The sequence below is a fragment of the Cornus florida genome, unplaced genomic scaffold (genome assembly GCF_030987335.1).
Source record: "Cornus florida cultivar Cherokee Brave unplaced genomic scaffold, ASM3098733v1 CherokeeBrave_3.0.0_Hap2_Chr09, whole genome shotgun sequence".
In the NCBI taxonomy this organism is placed as follows: domain Eukaryota; kingdom Viridiplantae; phylum Streptophyta; class Magnoliopsida; order Cornales; family Cornaceae; genus Cornus; species Cornus florida.
Window position 1 is genome coordinate 45,128,074 of NW_026775579.1, and position 21,191 is coordinate 45,149,264.

Genomic DNA, 21,191 nt, shown 5'->3' on the forward strand with positions numbered 1-21,191 from the left:
AAACATATACGAGAAGAAACGAAAAGAATTCCAATTGATGGAGGAAAACAAGAATGGGAATTTAGTTAACATACATTACCTCCAATGCTATATGAATTCCTGCAATGTTGGTCAGTGATTCAAGTGCTGTCAAATCTTCATTGGGGCAAATTTGCATCTTTATGGAAATACAACTTCTCTATATTTTTCTCAGTTGAAATGCCAAATCTTGTTTCTTTCTGATTTCAGCATTCACTGTTCCTATCGCTCTCGATTTTAAAAGAAAAAGTAGCGAGAGATGATAGTTTCTGATTGCTACACAACATACAGACGACCTTACTGGAATAAATACACAACATAGAGACATGATAGTCACAAAAAGCAAGGATATCACAGAAAAGCACCGACAGCCACCATTGCATTGAAACGTTAACATGTCTATTGATAACATGATATGAGATTTGTCATCGCGAAATCTCATCATTTTTCTCACCTTGTGATTCGACTGCTTCATCTTGCAGCAACTTGGATTCAGAATTTTCTACTCTGAACAATGTAAGACCATCTGAATCATCAACTGTCCTACCGGTATCATTGTTTGTTTCATTATTCATCTCTGCTGCTCTGTTATCTTCAGATTCCTTCATGGTCTCAGAATGGAGTTCAGATTGACTTTGTGAAATGAACAAAGGAATTGGAGTTTCAACACCCAATCCTTTAGAAAGACAAATATACTTGAAAACGAGAGCTTTGTAATTGTTTAGTAAGTCTTCCACATCATTGACTGTTAGATCCCCGGATTGGGAGAACAAGTATGGGAAATCCCTTAAGACTTTGCTAACCTGATCCTCCTTCAAAAGCATACTTGCCCCTTTGTTCTCCAGATCTGAGATAGATGGATCATTGGATAGTGATAACTGTTTCGCATATATTTCCTGCTTATTCCCAGATTTCGTTTCAGACAGTTCGGGTGAAAAATGAGGTTGCATTGAAGGCATCTGATGTTTTCTATCACTTTGATTGAACAGATCATCTGAATCTATTGTAAGGCCTGAAAGAAGTGCTTGAGCAAATTCCATGTTCTTTTCAAACTCAGTTTCATCCATTGAAAGGGCATTTGCATCAATACTCAAAATGAAGGCCTCCACCGAGAGCATGTTCGTGAAGAAATATGCTGCTTCTGCAACTAATCGAGATTGACGCCTGTACCGTTGTATATACAGCAAATTCGAGTGCAGTTGAGGGGGGTTTGCCTATATGATAATCATCATGCAAAACCATTTTGTGAATTTAAAGATTATATATGCCAGATAACATCCGCCTTATCTAAGGTGGTATACATTTATTATCATGGTTTCCTTATCTAAGGCCACATAACAGAAGCAAGCATGTTCCACAAAAAGGGAAGGTCATAACACCAGAAAGCTTCCCAAAATTCAATCTCAGCATTACAAAATGAAAAATGACCATCATTACAGCTAACCGTGAGCAAAAGAGGTAATTCTATAGAGATTATTGTACAATCCATCTACTTTACTAGATGACCCTCCAACATTAGTCCAACAAACAAGAAAGGGGAAAAGAGAAAAAAAAAATATGCTAACAAGACTACAAGCCTAAAGTGTCATTTTTTACTAGCCTACTTCGTCCTAGGTTCTAGTCCAATAATTTTTATGTTAAAATAACTAATTTTCCATTTCCTGGCACAAAGACAAGGAATTGAGTGGCTTCTCAGAGAGGGGAAGCAGACTTGGGAGAAACACGAGATAAACATAATATATTCAACACACACACACAAAGAGGAGCAAATTTTCATTTGTGATGAACAAGGAATTAAAAGAAAGTAGCAACCGCAGATGAGAGCGCGAGGGTGGTGTCGGAATGGTATCAGCCAATGCAATTGTGAAATATTTTAAACCTCATAAATCATGCTCAAAATGAACCAAAACATAACTTTTAACTCTAGAATCTAATAAATTTTTTAAATGAATTTATTGAAAACATGTGCAGAATTTCTTTTTTTAATTCAAATTTTTTTTTTTTTTCCTAGAAAAAATTACTTATGTAAACCAATATATGTGAAGTATCAAGTATTTAATTACTTCTTATTTAAATTTAGTTGTCTACAATTTTGATAATTTTCAGATTTTCTAATTTACTTGTTATTTACTTTGTTTTTCCACAAAATAAAGAAAGATTTATGAAGACTAATCTACACATAATACAAGTTACTTATGTACAATATACATCATACATTTTTGTAGTTTAGTAATATACGTACACAAGCATCTTTTAATATAACTAATATAACTAGGTTAAAATATCAGACAAGTAAAAAAGGCACAGAAAACTAAAAAAAAAAAAACTAAAATTAAGTTTACAATAAACAACACGAAAAGAATATATTTTCATGTTGTATGCATGCAAGTCAATTACACCCTTCGTGAAAATTCAAAATATTCGAAAAACCAGTAGATCAGGACATGCGTGGCAAGATCCACAAATATATTATGTTAGATCTAACATAAAATTATGATCCAAACGGTTATTTGCAATATTGGAAAGCTTTGATCGAAGATTTACGGCCAACTCATCTTTTTTGTTGTTTGATGTGTTTGGAAGTTGTTTAGAGGCTGAGAAACTCAATCAGAAGAGAGAAATGAGAAAATTGAGGGGAAAAGGAGGGTTAAACAACTAGATGGATAAAATGGCATGCCATGGTCTTGATGGCACATCCAAAACATGCCGAATTTGTCGCAGTTCCAAGGCTCACCACAAGATCATGCCGGGTAGGTGTTGACCCTAGCTGAGTATCTTAAGGTTTTACTGAACCACACCAAGTTAAATTCCCTCGTTATGAATTCACTCAACGCAACAAAACTTTTTCTCAACTGCTTGAGATCGGGTACATGAATCCTATTTTTCCATTCAAAAGGCTATATCCTTGGTCAAACTACTTTTTACCCTATCTTTTCTTACAAACTCTATCTATATTGATGTTGGTCTTTCCCTTCCCCTAATATTACCCTCGGACCATGTAACTCTTCCTAACTGAAGCACTTAAGGTTTTCTTTGCCCATAACTTTGGTTATTAATATACACTAATAGAAAAAATCCCCTTTAAAAAGCTTGCCAATTGCCATGAATCTTTTTCTTTGCTTGATTAAGGAAGAACAAAATGGGCAACCATGGAAAAATGTCTCATTGTGCATGATATTTGTTAATGATATTGTCTTGATTACTAAAACTGGAGCAAAATTAAGTTCCAAGTTAGAATTTCCTATTCTTAAGTAACAAAGCAATAAGAAGCAGACGGCAGACCCTTATCCTCACCCTCCATTTAAGATTCCAAGATAGCATTTTTACTACGGTGCTACAACTTTGGAAACTTAGAATTGTGAACAGATTTATAATCCCGCAGGCTTATGCAAATCTCAATTTATTTTAGGGTAAATTACATGGACCACCCCTGAGGTTTGACGTAATTACACAGACTAACCCTAATCTCTCTTTCTCTGACTGTGTGTGTGTGTGTGTGTGTGTATACGTATATGTATATGTATGTATAGATATATATATGTATATATATATATATATATATATATATATATATATATATATATATGAGATTACTTGAGAACCCAAGTTACCCAATATAACAGCACCTTCAAGTAAAAGCGTAAAATTACTGGGGAGATTGAAGTCGTCGCTGAATACCCCATTGGAATAGAATTGGATGAAAGTATAATTCACTACGTGAAGGGGGTCTCTATTGTTATTCGTAAGTCACTTCGAGATTTGTTGCATCAGATTCCAAGTACAGAAGCTCAAATTAAGGTAGTGAACTGCTTGTTTGTTAGGATTGGTGATGTTGAAAAATTAGGGTTTGACCTGAATCAATTGCACATGAGATCATTACCACCACGTGGAAGCGAGACAAAGGTGATCAGAACACCTGGTTTCACGTGCGCGACCCATTCCTTAGGCTTATTTTCCTCAACAAACACGATCGGGTCAACTCGCCGGCCACTCACCAACGCCAGTGTACCCTTGCTGCTTGAAATCCCCTTCAGCCCATCCTCCATTTCCTTTCCCCAAGGCCTCAGATTCAACAAGCTCGAGTTCAAGCTCCCTGTCCAAAGGTACCACCACCGGAGCCTCTCCGACGCCAAGTCGGACTTGGCATAGTTGTTGTGTCAGTGCTGCGTCAATGGCCCCATACACATATTGCAGTTACGAAAACCCAAAATTAGACCTAATCCACGCACACTACACAAATAGACATATATATATATATATATATATATATAAAGTAATTGATAATCAATATGAGAATATGAATTTGCCTGAGTAGTGAGGGGTTTCATGACTTGCTTAGAACCTGGTGGGCCATTGGTATAAGGGCAATTATTTATTTATGTTGTGTTCGGTAAGAAGGGAAGAAGAGGTGTGGAGAGAAAATAGGAAGGAAGTAACAAACTTCCTTTGTTCGGTAGAGATGATATAAGGAAAGAAAGGAAAATAGGAAGGATCCTCCTTTACAAATTTTCATCAGCCCAAAAATGGGTGGAAGAAAAGAGGGAATACAAGTGGACTATTATAGAAGTTTTAAACTAAATACTATCCTAAATTATACAAGTGTTAAATTACAGCACTATCCTCTATAAATTAAAATATTATACATATTATTAGATATATAATGATAAAAACAATTAAAACTTTCTCTTTCCTTATCTTTTAACGAACATAGTAAATTATAAGCTTATTATCTTCTCTTCTATCCAACTGAAAAAAAGAAGGAAATACACAATCTCTTCCCTAGGAATGTCTCATCCATCTCTTCATCTCTCCCTTCCATACAATTTTTTTCTTTCCTACCGAATAGAGCATTAAGGTTGAAATGTGTTTTACAATTGATATAAGGGCAATTATGGTATTTAATCATTTAAAGTTGTATGATGTCAGCAATTTCCGTCGTTGACTAACGATGACCGCTAAAAAGGGAGGTCCGTGTTAGAAGGTTTGTTTTTTTAGGGGAGGTCAGAATAATTTTTAAAACCATAGGGGAGGTCCGTATAATTATGGCAAACCTCAGGGGAGGTCCGTATAATTATGGCAAACCTCAGGGGAGGACCGTGTAATTTACCCTATATTTAATATATGTGATATCCTGAATTTTTAACAAAGCTATGTTATTAGTAACATGAGTTAAGGTTTACTTAAATTTATGTTGGATTAAACCAAATGAGATGGCAACTTTTGCATATTTTACCATATCATTGTTTATTGTGAATTATTAGATGGATCATTTGAGCGAAACCCACAGATTTGTACTTATGGGTTTGGTACAACTTATGACGTATTTAATTATAGCACGATGATGAGTGGAATATAGAAATGAAGTAAAATGTGGTAGAAAAGAACAAGATTGATTAGTGGTGGTGAAAAATAGACATTTAGAAGGAAATAAAGATTTATGATCTTGTGGGAAAACGTAAATTATGAGGAGTGATAAAGTTAGAACAAAATAAATAGGAAATGAAAAAAAAAATATTTTGTGTCATCAAATTAAGGAAGACAAAGACACTCGTAGTATGAGTAACTCACATGGCAATACATAGTTACTATGTGTTGCCATGTGTGGTGTTGCATGTGTCCCATATATATACATATGTCATAAAGCTTACAAGAGAAGCTTTGACTAAGTCTCTAGGGTAGTGCATACACACACACATATATATATATATAGTAGAAATGAGAAAGAGAAGAAGAAGAAAAAAAAAAAAAAAAAAACAGGCAAGAAGGAGACACGGCCAGAGAGAGAGGAAGGAAAGAAGAAAGAAAAAGAAAAGGAGAGAGAGGAAGAGAAAGATAGAAGGAGATAAAGGGAGAAAATTGGGGAAAGCTAAAAGAGGTAGGTTTCCTAACTTTCTCAGCTTTTGAATATATATATTTATTTATTTAATTGTGCTAAAAAAAATAGTAATTTTAAATAAGTATTTCTTCACATGAGAAATGTGGATTCCAGTTGTTAAACTACCTTGTTGAGCATGAAATTAGTTGAAGAATTGTTAGATTTTGAAGTGAATTCTTGTGCAGAAAAACTGAACTAAGCAGTATGGTACAAGGGCTGAAATTCCTATACTTAGACTTGTCATTTGTAAATGTAATTTTGAGATATTAAAGAACACTTGTTAAGAGTTTACAAGTTTTTATTTGGCTCCAAATTGTGGAGTTTTGAAATTATTATGGATTTTTGAAGTAGAAGGTATTTTGCAGTGAAATCTGTCTTAATAGCAGAATTTTTCTTACTGTTTTCTTCCCAAACTGACTCAATTGACAAAGTTATTTATTTAAGTAATAGTCAGTGAGAATTCTATTTTTGGTGAATTTTTAAAGAAAACATGTTTTTGCAGAAAATTTATATAAGTTTTGGACAACTATCCCGCCGTATCCTGAAAGTGTCCAAAATGTATCCTTGCTGTGTCCCAGCTGTATCCAACCAGAAAATAAGATATTCAATTTTCAGTATACTTCTAGCCGTATCCAACATGTGTCCGGTCCGTATCCGCGTATCCGACAAGAATCCGAGTGCCCAATACTGCCACAGTACCCTAAGAGAAGCATCCGTGCTTCCTAGGAAGAAGATCAACAGATTAACAGGTTTCTCTTGAGAATGGTTTGGGATGTTTTTGCCACTTGCGGAATTTGATGCTATTTCATGCTCCCGATGAGCGGGGTGTGACAATATATATATGGGGCAGCATTTTTGGGAACAAAATAAATAAAAAAATGTGATTTCAAGAGGGAAAAAGACTACATGTTACCATCATATCCTAAACACTAGGGAAAATACCAATAAAATAATTGAAGTGATGTCCATGCTTACTGAACTAAGCAACAAGCTGACAAAAGGGTACCAATTAGAGAGAGGACTAAATATTTTAATATGAATAAGGAACCAGATACATGGTGTGAACAGAAAAAATAATTATCAAGTAAGCATGCAACATTTTACTGACCTTACCTTTATAGTAACAAAAATAAGAACTGGAAGAAATTCATCAGCTCCAGGAGGATTCTCATTCGAAGCAATAGAAGCATTTAGCAGTATGTTGTTGATGACCTTGCAACAGTTGAGGATACAGACAAGTTTATCTCTTGGTGCTTTATACATATTGATCTTTTGCAGCTCTTTCTGCGCAAGCTGCCAAATGAAAGTACAAATACAGCATGAATTGAACTGAGCTAACAGTTTATTACCATTTATTTGTTCTTAAAATCAGACAGAACGGAACCACTTGGAACGGCAAAGAAAAAATGCCCGGTCGATGCTAGCCTAAAGAAAATAGATTGAAAGAAGAAGAAGAAGAAGAAGAATAAGAATAAAGGATTTAACATGAAAAGCAAGCAAACATCAGTTCTGGAAACTCCACCCATTAACATCGTGCTAAAAATTTGTAATTGATAATTGGACATATTTCCATAAATTTCATGTCAACAGAAAGCAAAAGATTAAATCTGCATTTTTGAATATTCCTATTACCTAAAGTTATAAGATGCTCTTCATGTGAAAATTTGAATAAATAAAGATGCAAATGGTTATCTGTACATAAATTTGAAGGAAATTAACGTTTAGGATAATTGAGGAGATGATAGTTGCAATGAATCTTTAAAAATCAAATTTATGTTATTTTGGACCAGTAAGCAAACAGCAAATGGAAATAAGCCGCATAGAAGTGTCAAGTGGAACTAAGCTGTGTAGAGGTGTTCTTTCTGTGATATGAATTGGAGGAACCTCCTCCAATTTAATGATATGATAGGGAAAGCAAAGGATCGTTAATGTAATATGTTACCACAACACTTTAAAAGGAAAGAGGTAATACACGTTCCAAAAAAAAGCACAGTTTTAGCATTGCTCCTGTCAAATCATAGTGTTGGAAGAGATTGCTCCAACCAGGCAGAATCCCAACTTTTAAGCATCAACCAAACTCACAGGATACAAAACACAGGCATGTATTACAGCAGTGCAGGCCCCTACCACCTATGATATGATGTTAATTACTAGCTCCTCGAAAAGCTTCTACTATTGGAATGGGTGTAAAATAAAAAATATATATCATCAACATTGTAACCCCAGAGCGGTACAGTTCAGCATCATGTATGTGCAATTTTGACTAGAATAGATATATCTAATAGCAATTATAGATACAATTATGTATTGGCAACCTTTGATGTTTCAGCCCTCAGCCCACAGCTCATTATTAGCCTGTTTAGTTCAATATAGAATCCTCATCTTAATAATAAAATAAATACAATTTCCAAACTATAGCTTGCTACAGTTGGTACTGATATACTAGCTCCTCGAAAAGCTTCTACTATTGGAATGGGTGTAAATTAAATATATATATATATATCATCAAAATTGTAACCCCAGAGCAGTACAGTTCAGTATCATTATTCATGTATGTGCAATTTTGCCTAGAATAGATATATCTAATAGCAGTTATAGATACATTTATGTATTGGCAACCTTTGATGTGTCAGCCCTCAGCCCACAGCTCATTATTAGCCTGTTTAGTTCAATATAGAATCTTCATCTTAATAATAAAATAAATACAATTTCCAAACTATAGCTAGCTACAGTTGGTACTGAGATTGAACTAAAAATTGTTTGAAAATGGGAACTCACATGAAAGAAAGGCCTAGGATTCAAGGACAAGGAAAATGTAGCACTCCAATCACAGACAAAAGCATAAAATGAAATACCAAAAATATAAACAAGGGAATGATACAGTCCATAAGAACGTTAGAAAAAGTAAATTTAAAGAAAAGAAAAAAATTAGACTTGCTTCTATTTCAAGACACGGCCCACTTGGGACCTTGCATAAATAATCAGGCTTTAGCTTCAATGGAGTCCCATTTTATGTTAGTTTCATGTCAGAATGCTGGCTACAATAGTGATTCATGAGTCATATTGTGGGTCAACCCATCACATTGAGTCCTTAAAATTAGTATGTTTACAAGAATTTTATGAGTCAAAAAGAATTATAGAATCAAGTCCGCTTAGAGTTAGAATTAGCCAGAAGTTTATTTAGAGAAATGTAATTCTTTCAATTCAATCGAGAACAAGTTTAGGAAAAACTTCAGAATCGTTTGAAACTATTATGGAACTGCATGATACAATTCAACCCCTAGATATGATGCTTACCAACTCCATCTTAGTTCTTTTACTATTTATTCTTCACTTTTTACGCCTGTAAAATCTCACACCCATTTCTACCCTTAAAAATTCTATCTATCTGACAAGCCCTAATCCTTTCCCTTTTTGACTATTATACGCAAGGCTCCAAAATTAAAAACATAACCCTAATTAAGGTTCAAAAGCGAAGTCCGGCTCTTCCATTATCTTATCAAATCCCCTATCAACACTAATCATTTCCATATTCCATAGCCATTTTCTATAACACTCAAAACTCTTCCAATGGATGTTGTCCAGAGATTCCAGCAGTTCTTTCGTTGAAATTTCCCAGATGCAAACACTACTAAACCTTAGCCAACTTCAACCCCTCACCACCCGTAAAGCCTACAACATTTTTCTACATGTTTTAAGACCTACATCTATATCTTCCTTGACAAAAAGTCTAGTACACGGTCAATAGAAAAAGGCTAATCATTCCCTTTACTGGGCTGCCCTGCTTCAATTGGTATCAGAGCTAACAAAAAAAATGTCTTTGTACTTGTCCCACATCCAAGACACAGCAGCAAGATTACCTGTGGTGCAGTTTCAGCACACACAACTACGTATGTGCCCAAAGGTATCTTTGTTTGTTTATGTAAAAGAACCCTACTGGTTGTCCTCCATAATTATGCCTTTCCCCAACAACCCCCCCCTCCCTCCTCTCCTCTTCTTTCCCTTTTTTTTTACTGGGCTGCCCTGCATCAATTGGTTTCAGAGCTAGCAGAAGAATGTCTCTGCACTTGTCCCACATGCAAGACACAGTAGCAAGCATGGGTTACCTGTGGCACAGTTTCGGCACACAACTACATATGCACACGAAGGTATCTTTGTTTGTCTATGTAAAAGAACCCTACTGGTTGTCCTCCATAATTATGCCTTTTTCTTTTCTTTTCTTTTTTGATTCCATGAGACAAAGGATACAATGCTCATCCTCTAATAGCTGTATCATCACAGAAGAAAGTACGAACTTCATAAAGGGTTCCACAATCAAAATTCAGAGTAGAAATGTCATTCTGCATATTCAAATAATCATGGAAGAGGAAAACCCTTAAGGAACTAAAATGATGATCATGAGTCAATATGCCTTTCACGCCAATAAGTCTCCAACAAGCAGACCATTGGTAGACAAAAGGTTTCAGCATTTTACAGGGAAAAAATATCACCTCACACATGCATTTCTCTACTCACCAACCATGATGTTTCATTTTGAAAAGTCGGCTTAATATCCAAATTCTCTGGCCGAATGAATTGTTGAAGTAAAGCCATTTTTTTATGAAGTTGATCATCAACTTTTACATCATCTGGAAGTGAAGCAAATACTCGGGTAAATAACTTTGTCATCACATACTTTTCCAAACCCTGTAATGAAAGATATATGTGCACGTCAAGAAAGATATTTAATTAAAATAAGATATTGACAGGAGAATTGCATAATATGAAAATGAATATATATATAAGAAATAAATTATAGAATAGAGACCTTCCAGAAAAATTGAAATATAAGAAGTTAGAAATAAAACAAACAATGCATTCTTTTACCTTAACGGTAGTTAATAATATGTGACGACACATAATCTAGTTGCATTCCAATAAGGACACGATTTTTCAGACATTGGAACTTTCAAAATTTGGACCTAAAGATAAGACTACATGTTTGTATGCATCTTCTATGTATGCAAATGTATTCTATTGAGTGTCTACTCTACATTAATCCATTACTGTGTCTAAAAAAACCACTAAGAATCAAAATGATAAAAAAATAAGTGGGTCATTTCATTATAGGTTTTGCAGAGGTCTAGTTCACATCTTCTCTAGCACTGTATTGGTGTAAATATAAGGGGTTTCTTCTGAGTGTGTCCAGAGTGTGCCAAAACAAATTGCATGAAGACCGCATATAATGGTCAAATCACATATACTCGCCTTAGTAACAGCATAGGAACATACACACACACAAAGAGAGGGCACACAGAGAGAAACACGTGTTTGCATGGGACACGTACACACACACAGAGCATATGCCAATCAAACCCAATAACAGGGAGAAAAAGATTGAATAGAATATAGAATATACACATTAGGGCTTATGTAATTAGCAAATCTCACAGGGGTTGTGCGGGATATGCGGGGTGTTTTCCTGGTTATTTCCATTATATATATATATATATATACATATATATGAGGCATTAGGGTGAGGAGAATGAGCAAATCGACAGTTTCTTTCAGCCAATTATCCAAAGGTTTTCTCCCTTCATCTAATCCTAATTTCTACATGGTATAGAGCATGATCCTGGGTGATGTCTTGCAGCTCCATTCCAACTCGCCTTCATCAATCGCCATTGTCAGCTTCTAAGATATTGATACCAGAGATCGTCGTCGCCATCATCAACCTCTAAGAAATCAAAACCAACAATACGCAATGGAACTGCTATGGGCAAAAGGAATAAATTGAAAACAGATTGGTATTGTGTCTGCTATTCTGGCAATAGCGAAGATCAACAGGGTATCCCTAAACCACCTTGTTCTTCAAAACCTTTCTTCCAACTCATAGAAAATCCACTAAGAAAGGGGAAGAGATATTTGCTCAAAAGAAACCCTTCACAGAAATGCTATCACCACTTTCCCTCTTCCCGTAACCTTTTTTCTGCTTCAGCATAACATATGTCAAAGAACTATAAGCCATTTCACCTGCACGGCATAGGATAAATCCTTGTGTTTCTGATTCCGGACCTAAAATATGCTAGGTCCATAAAAGACAGGAAATAGCCCATAAAGTTAGCTAGTAAGATTTTTTTTTCCCAATTTCACCATTTCCATGTATTTTTTCAAGGTTTAGACAGCAAAACCATTAAAATTTCTCACATCTAGTTCTGATCTTTTATTAAGATATTATCAAAGATCACATCCTTCACTGTCTTCTTCTTCACTAAAACCATTCCATGACTGCTACACCAGTTCACACACACACGTCATTTGATATCTCTAGAGGCATAAAAAATTAAGGCCCTCCATGTATTTTATTTATTTAACAATCTCTTGACACATCCTCCATTTTTCCTCCGTATTGTTGTTTTCAACCCATTCTCTTTGGTCATAGCTTATTAACGAAAAACAATTCAATCTGATTGAAATATTTAGCACTCCTCTAATGTGTATATATGGCATAATGGATTAAAAAAAATACAAAAATGAAATTGAGTAGCTAGAATTAATGCCTTGTTTTTTATTATTACAATTATATATATGTATATGCCAATCAAATATGTGTGCTATAATCTCACACTCTATTGAAACTTATTAGATAATTCATAATACTGTGAAAAACTACAAAAGGCCGTTCCTTTCATAACTTCAGTGATTAACATGGACAGCTGAAATACTCTTCAATGCTCCATCTTGAAATCATTGTAACCAAATTGGAGTTTCACCGATTCATGTTCATGACAGGTGTGCAGGAAATACATATGTGACTGTGTGTATGCACATACGTGTGCCAAAGGACACAAATCTTAAGTTGCTCATCGTGGGGCAAAAGACAATGCCTCCGGTCCTCGCCTTTGGTAATCAAAACCGTTGAGCAGTAGACTTTCTCATATGCATTGCGGTTTTGTTCTTTGTTATTTATTAAGGCCAGATGCTCCAATTGATATACTTGCACAGGAATCAGAATAATTAAGTGGCATTCATTTCTATTATTACTTATCTGATAAAACAAATTTCTGTGCCCTCTTCCTATACAGAACTTACCCCCTCCCCCTGGGAAAAAATATATATTTACTTTTTTAGGAATGAGAATTTCCGTGAGATAACAATTGGTGACCAAAAAACTGTTCTTAACTCGATTGGTTATTAAAACTCTTCAACAAAGTAATGCAAGCTATAGTGCTATACTACATGTATCAGCACCTTTATCATCGATTGAGCAAAATGTAAATTTTGCCTTCTATGGAAGTTCTATATTGACCACCGCTAATGCTTTCATCTATATCATGAGGTCATGCATGAGAAATTAGAAAAGAAAAAGGGTAAGAAAATTACCAGATAAGAAAGAACGTAATAAATTCATCATCCAATTAAGAAAACAACTAATAAAAAAGTTAACTCACTTCACCAGCACTCTCTAACTCCTCCTCTGAGCAACCAGCCCAAAGTGGGTGAGCTCTGAAAGCTGCTTCCATATTGTTAAGGAAATCCTGTACAGCGGCACTGTCCCTTTCTGGATCAGGAGCATTGTTTGAGAAGGACACAATAAAACTGCCACATTCACATGTTCCATTCAAAACCTTGCATATAATTGCTTTACAACATATATGCATACAAACTTATATATTTAATTATGAAAAAAAAAAAACTTATATTTATGTATGAATTTTGCTACTTATATATATATATATATATATATATATATATATATATAATACAACAAAGTACTGAGTGTCTCTCTTCTATTAGATAGAAGGTCCGGTGTCTCACTGGTTCACATCTCAATGCATCCAAAGGAGTGAGTATGGTTATTCACATCAGTGCATATAGCAACACTCTTTATTTATTAGTACTTTTTTATTTTATTCTTCCAATTAAGTATCTTTTTTAATCATGAAACAGTGTAACGGTCAAATTATAAATAATTCATTTCTTTCTTTCCTCTTTTCCTTTCTATTCCATTAAATAACACAAGAAAATAACGCCTCTTTTTTTTATATCATCATCCTATCCAAGTTCCATCTTTAAACTAGCATAATTGTAGAGTAGCCATTGTTCAAAAGTAATGATAGAAAAGCTGATTAATAAATGGAACTGATAATTCATCATACGGTTACCGCAACAAAGGACCCAATTTGGCGACAAATTGTGTCCATAAATTTTCAGGGGAACCAAGATAAGCTGAATACACACCAATGGTTGTTGCCAAAGGCTAAATGGTATGTTCAATACACAGCATTGGTGATAGCCAAAGGCAAATTGTGTGAATATTATTTCCCTGTAAATGTAAGCTCAAGGGACATTGAGCAAAGAAATGGCAGATTAAATATGATCCATTTCTTATAATTCATAACTTCCAACTTCTTTCAATTCAACCATTTCCATATGGAGCAGTTCTATGCCCAAGGACTCCCCAACATTTGACTGAATTCCTTACAAGTCAGAGAACCCAATAGACCCATATACTGTACAATGCCCACTAATCGAATCTTGAATCAGTTCAAAATGTTCAAAAAAAAAAAATTTCCAATTTTATATATAGAGGTAAATATACACATATATGCAGAATTGACTAAAATAGTTATTAGCATTAATTGTTTTAGCTAAAAGAACAAAATTAATTTATACTTTTAACAAAGGGTCATATTTATGTAATTGTGACTATAATATAGTGTAAATATGGTTTGAATCGGAACCTTTTGATGGATTTGACACAATCGGCGGCGGACGGTTGTCGCATGCGCTCCAGGAAGTCGTGCCACGTCAGAGGCGCCGTCGACGATCCGAACACGTCGGCCGTCTCCATTCTCCGCCGTAAAACCACTGAAGGTCCGAGATTCCAGAATCGCAGTACAGATCAGATCGTCGGAGCTGCGGCCGGCATCGATGATTGAAAACAAGGGAGGTCAGAGCAGTAGCTTAAGTAGATATAGATATATATATATATATATATATATATAGATATATATCTATAGAGAGAGATGGTCATGGACTGCAAAGAAGAGTAGTGGAAAGGATCCCAAGGACAGCCCTCTAAAGAATGGGCCATATTGTTTCAGTGGTCTACACCGAGTCCGGCCCACTATATTTATTTTCTTTTTCTTTTCTTATACCCATGTGATATTCGTGTTTTTTTTTTTCTTTCTCTAATTTTTGTACTATTGCACTGTATTTGGTTTGCTTTTGTTTTTTTAATAAATCATTAAAACTAATCATCCATAAAATATTGCGATAAAAGTCCTCTCCCCGCAACAGTAAATCTGTCATAATCCTAGCCGGTAAAGATAATTTGGAATACACCTTATAAAAATATTGTAAGATTTGACTTTATGTCTCAATATTTTTCTAGCGTACATTTCAATTTTTTCTTCACTGACTGAAATGGATGTATACCATGTACTATTGCGCCGAAGAGGATTTTAAATCCAAAATAATGTGTGAGACTTATTTCCCTTTTTCCAGTAAGTGAAATGGTAGTTAAGACTTAGTTGGTGTTTGGGATTGCTTCTTTATTATTGAAAAACATTTTCATTCAAAAAATTTGTGGTGCAATGTGTTTGGTGAAAAAAAAAAAAGGTCTTAAACAGGCAGAGGTTATATCTAAAAAGTGCGTTTAAGTGAAGTTAGAAATAGTAGTTTTTAAAATGTTTTTAGGTAATTAATTTTCTTGTATACAATTTAATTTCTTTATATTTTTTATAAATACAATTTTATCCTTTTTACAAATAAATAGCAAATGGGACTCTGTAACAAATCCTAGTTTATTTTGAGAGTCTTCGCCGCCTTCCAATCTCAATAGTGCATCACCATAACTTGTATCGTATCATGTATGCATGATTTGAAATGCCAAATAGCTATAGTAGACTTATTCCGGATCTTCTTCGAAGATAACTTCTAGTTTAATTGATTGGGTTGGAAGAATATAATTTCTTATTCGAAGAAAATGCCTAGTAGCCTGCGACAATTGCTTGAGTGGGAACCAGTATTAGAAACCTTTTCGCATCATCAGCATCAACGGCTCAAATTATGAAGTCAGTTTGGACGTGTTCTTTACATGACTAGCCTTTCTTTACATGACTATCATTGTTAAGTTGCATATGTAGTATATCAGAGAATGTCCTCCACCAAAATCTGATTCTCCATCATTCATGGTCTCTCCACCCTATCAGGCCAAATCAGAACCAACTCCAACAGATTCTCCTCCGTTGGAATAACAGATGATGCAGTTAAAATTTAGTTTTATAGTTGAGAGATATTATGAACTCTTCCTGTAACAGATCATGCAATTAAAATTCAGTTTTATAGTTGAGAGATATTAAGAACTCTTCTTGTAACGTAGTCAACAGCTAAGTGTATATATATACACCACCTCATGTAAACTAATTATCAATTAATTAAAAAGAAACCATTCAGTTCATTAAACTCTTTATGGTATCAGAGCGATCACTCCAACGGGATTGATCCTGCCTTCTTTTTTTTTTTTCTTCACAAATGGCATCTGACTCCCCAAACAGCAATTCTCAGCCCATCGTTGCTGTTCCTCCCAACTCTACACATAATTTGAACCCATTAATGCAGCAGCACAGTTACCTCTAAAACTAACAGCATTCAACTACTTCTCTTGGAAGGCTCAGTTCAATGCCCTGTTCTTCGGATTGGATCTCCTCGACTACCTTAATGGTTCATTCCCGTGCCCCTCTCTAACAATTGACAACAATGGTCAATCCGGTGCCAATCCAACTCATCTCTTATGGCGGCGTCAAGACAATCTCATATTGCATGTTATTCTTGCTTCGTTAAGTGAATCGGTAATTCCTCTGGTCTCTTCTGCATCATCAAGTCAGGAAGCCTGGACTCGTCTCTCCCATCTCTATGCCAACCGATCCAACTCTCATATCATCCACTTGAAGGACAAACTCACCATGGTTACTGGTGGATTGTCCTCTGTCACAGACTTCTTCATATCTATCAAGAGGATTGCTGATGAACTAACAATTCTTGGCACTCCCCCAAGTGATGCCGACCTTCTCGTTTATAGCACTATGGTCTCGGCTCTGCTTACAAGGAACTTATCGCTGCTCTGCGAACAAGAGACTCTGTGATACCGTTTAAAGAATTATTTGATAAGATCATCGATCATGAGGCTTTCATTCTTCACAATGAAACACATAATCCTGATCCCAGCCCACATATTGCAAATCTAGCAAAAACCTCTCAGCCGCCCTACCGCTCATTCAAACCTACCATTTCCTCCACTGCTCCTGGTTTATTACCAAATCCTTCATCCGCAACCAAACCTTACAAAACCAGTACTCCTCATCACAATACTTCTCCTCCCAATTCGATTTTTTGTTAGCTTTGTGGCAAGCGTGGCCATGATGCTAAAAATGTTTCAAAATTTTCCCTCACCTACGACCTCAACGTCCCTCAGCTAATCATGTCATAACATCAGCCTCTACTGCAAGCCCGTGGATAGTAGATTCTGGTGCCTCGCATCATGTCACGTCTCAAATGTCGAATCTCTCTCTTCATCAACCTTATGAGGGTCCCAATGACATTGTCATTGGTGACGGTTCAGGTTTGAAAATTACTCATACTGGTTCTCTATCTTTTTCTCCTTCCTTTACTTTATCTAATGTTTTATGTGCTCCTTTCATTAAACAAAATCTTATTTCTGTATCTAAATTATGTCGCTCTAATCACACTTCTATTGAATTTTTTTCTTCTCATTTTCATGTCAAGGATTTATGCACGGGGACTATCCTACTCCGCAGAAAGAACATGCATGATCTTTATGAATGGCCGACTGCTGAACGTACAAATAAAAGCTCCGTCGTGGCTCTCTCTACTGGTGTGGCTGTCAAAGCATCTTCGGTTGTCTGGCATGGGCGGCTCGGTCATCCCTCTTTTAAAATAATCAAGTCACTTGTTAATTCTGGTTTAGTGTCTCTTTCGTCTTCTATTTCTCCTGACTTTATCTGTGAGTCTTGTCTTTGCAATAAAAGCCACCGTCTTCCCTTTGGTGAGTCTAGTCTAGAAAGTCATGGCCCCCTTGATTTGGTTTACACTGATGTTTGGGGGCCCTCTCCAGTCAAATCTGTTGATGGTTTTTATTATTACGTAATTTTTGTTGATCAATTTACAAAATATGTTTGGCTCTATCCCTTGTGTTTGAAATCTGATGTCTTTACCATTTTTCGCCACTGCAAGGTAGTCGTTGAGAAAATTTTCAATTGTTCAATAATCTCTGTTTATTCGGATAGTGGTGGTGAATATACTACACTTACGGATTTTTTAAGTACTATGGACATTCAACATCTCAAAACACCCCCACATACACCTCAACACAATGGCACTGCCGAAAGGCGTCACAAACACATAGTTGACACTGGTTTTACTCTTCTTCATCAGGCAAAAATTCCTCTAAAATATTGGTCTTACGCTTTTCAAACTGCAGTTTACCTAATAAATCGTCTTCCCACTCCTGTAATTAATTTTTCCTTTCCTTACGAAAAATTATTTTCTCGAAAACCAAACTACAATAAACTCAAAGTTTTGGTTGTCTCTGTTTTCCTTGGTTAAAACCTTACACCCCTAATAAACTGGAACCTAAGTCCTCTCCTTGTTCCTTTCTTGGTTATTCTCCTAATCATAGTGCTTATTTTTGTATGGATATTAAGACCAATAAAATTTACACTTCTCGTAATGTTCGGTTTGTTGAAACCCATTTTCCTTTTTCAAAACAATCATCTTCCACTGATTTCTCTTTCTCTTACACTGATTGATTTTTATCTTCCCTTATTTTTTTACGTTCAACTTCTTCAACCCCGTCTTCAGCAACGACACCCATGCCCGTCACTGAGTCACAGTTGCTATTCGAAGACCTCACGGCTGTTCCACTAACACTTCTGCCTAGGCCATCCATAGAATCATCGCCACAAAATTCAGCGGAATCAGGTAACTCTGCGAAATTCCTCCTCTATAAGTACTCCTACGTCTTCATTTCCTATGTCCAATTCTCACTCTACATCACCTCAACAACCTGTTTCTTTCTCCTCCCACCAAGAATCCACTGTACCCACACCCACTCAACCAAAACCACCCTCTCATGGCATGACCACTCGCTCAAAAACATCATCTTCAAACCAAAGCACCCATATCAAGTCTATAGGAAACGTGCTAATTTAAAAAAAATTTCGAGGGATTTTGATTCATAAATCTTGATTCATCACATAGAGACAAGTTTTAAGCAAAAAAAAAAAAAAAAATGATGTATCATTCAATTAACAGATTAAATACTTACATCAAAGGTCTGAGTAAACCTTTAAAACTTTCCTCTAAAGTGAATGTTCTCACTTATTGTAGATCCCTTAGCAAGATGTCTTCTCCTTGGATCTCCATCTTCTTGGTAATTGTTTTGCCTTTACGAATCACTCAAATGTCTCCATGAATGACCTTGGAAAACTAAGCTTGTGGGAGCCTCCATTAGATGAGAACATAAACCCTAATTTTCTAGAGAGAGAAAATATATTCCTTTTCTTTTTTTCTAAAAATCATCCCTAAAATATACATAGACCATGTATATTTATAGGCAACATAAAGATAAAGAAAAGGAAACAACAAATCCTTCTCAATCTTTAATTCACATGTCTCAAATTTAATATGATTCCAATATCAAATTGGGCTATGAGTAAGAATTCATTGGGCCGATTATTTTATTGGCTATAATGAATTAATAATTGGCCCGGTCCATGGACCCAATTCAATTAATTTATAAATTAATTTCTACTCCACTAAAAGAAATTAATTGAACTCCAACTAAATAATAAATAACATCTAAGTCAATATTGCACTTTGACCCCTCTATGCATAATTAGTTATCGGATAAATAAAGCCATCAATCCGACTACTTAATTAATATATTTATTTTGATACCTTTGATTATTTCTGATTCGATCACAATAAAACATTTGTTTAACAAAAATAATAATTTAAATAAATAAATATATAATAAATCATTTTGTCTAAAAACACACGAATGCCTTCGAATTTACTTTGTGATCAACCATAATCAATACAAAATAAATACAAGTAGTAATGATGCAAATATTGAAAATATAACCCTCTAACTGTTAATTATATAACTACCCAAAGTGTCGGTCTAAGGATCCCGAAGAATCCGCCGAACAAATTAAAGTAATTATTAATTAATAAAAGAGTCTATAATTTTCTCATACTTAAGAGTCAAATGCCATGACGGTGATAGAGAGCAATTGCATACGACGACTCTCGCAATATATCTCAACCTAACGCAGATCCAGTTCAAATCTTAATTAATTATGAGTCCATCCATAATTACCGACTATAAACCATTTATGATTACTATTTATATTCATGTATTGATCGCCATCACATACATATATAAATATCTCTTGTAATTAAGAGGACACTATCAATTCTATAATAAATCGAAACATAATAAATTGAATTCACCAATTGTACAAAGCATAAATATTTCAGAAACGTCAGGAACATATGTCACTTTAATCCAAACAAGAATTTGCTATGCCAGGGCTTATAAATCCCAACAAAGTCAACACATGTCATCCTCTGCCTGATTCTATTAAACCCACATGTGTTACTCAAGCAATTAAATATGTTGAATGGTGGCATGCTATGTCCGATGAGCTTACTGCACTTCTTCAAAACGGTATATAGGAGTTCCTTCTTCTCCCTTTTAGAATGTTGTTGGTTGCAAATGGGTATTTCGAATAAAACGCCACCCTGATGGCTCTACCTCCAAGTACAAAGGTCGTCTTGTTGCTAAGGGATGTCATCAACGCCTTAGTGTGGACTTTCATAATACTTTCAGTCCGGTTGTTAAACCTGCTAGTATTCGGCTCGTTTTTAGTCTTGAATTATCCAATGGGTGGTCTCTCCACCAATTGGATGTGAACAATGCCTTTTTATATGGTACACTTTCGTCTATATGCAACAACCTATAGGTTTAGTGGATCGAAATTATCCGGCCTTTGTGTGCAAACTTAGAAAAGCTATTTATGGTCTCATACAGGCTCTGCGGGCGTGGTATAATGAATTGAAGGAGTTCTTGCTCTCCTATGGGTTTGTTAACTCCAAGAATGACACAACCCTTTTTATTTATCATAAATCCTCTATCACCCTTTAGTTTTTGGTCTATGTAGATGACTTGATCGTGACCGGCAACAAAAATGACTTTCTTGTCCGCTTTCTGCATGCTCTAGCCAACAGA

At 35.3% G+C, this 21,191-nt stretch overlaps 1 protein-coding gene across 1 annotated transcript; it reads right to left on the reverse strand.

Moving 5' to 3' along the window:
- Nucleotides 1-114: 114 nt before the first annotated feature.
- Nucleotides 115-14,893, reverse strand: LOC132273792 (vacuolar protein sorting-associated protein 9A-like). The gene is made up of 5 exons (XM_059774860.1): nt 14,617-14,893; nt 13,324-13,471; nt 10,409-10,579; nt 7,007-7,186; nt 115-1,232 (listed from the first exon to the last, which is right to left on the reverse strand). Exons 1-5 carry the CDS (start codon nt 14,724-14,726, stop codon nt 444-446), a joined length of 1,398 nt encoding a protein of 465 aa, XP_059630843.1. The 5' UTR covers nt 14,727-14,893; the 3' UTR covers nt 115-443.
- Between the last annotated feature and the right edge of the window lie 6,298 nt (nt 14,894-21,191).

What these genes read in the sequence shown, in the direction of transcription:
- LOC132273792 (XM_059774860.1), bottom strand. Translation starts at nt 14,726, where the DNA reads ATGGAGACGGCCGACGTGTTCGGATCGTCGACGGCGCCTCTGACGTGG. An exon ending in TGTGTCAAATCCATCAAAAG is followed by an intron (nt 13,472 to 14,616) that starts GTTCCGATTCAA and finishes TGAATGTGGCAG; the next exon opens with TTTTATTGTGTCCTTCTCAA. An exon ending in AGTTAGAGAGTGCTGGTGAA is followed by an intron (nt 10,580 to 13,323) that starts GTGAGTTAACTT and finishes CTTTCATTACAG; the next exon opens with GGTTTGGAAAAGTATGTGAT.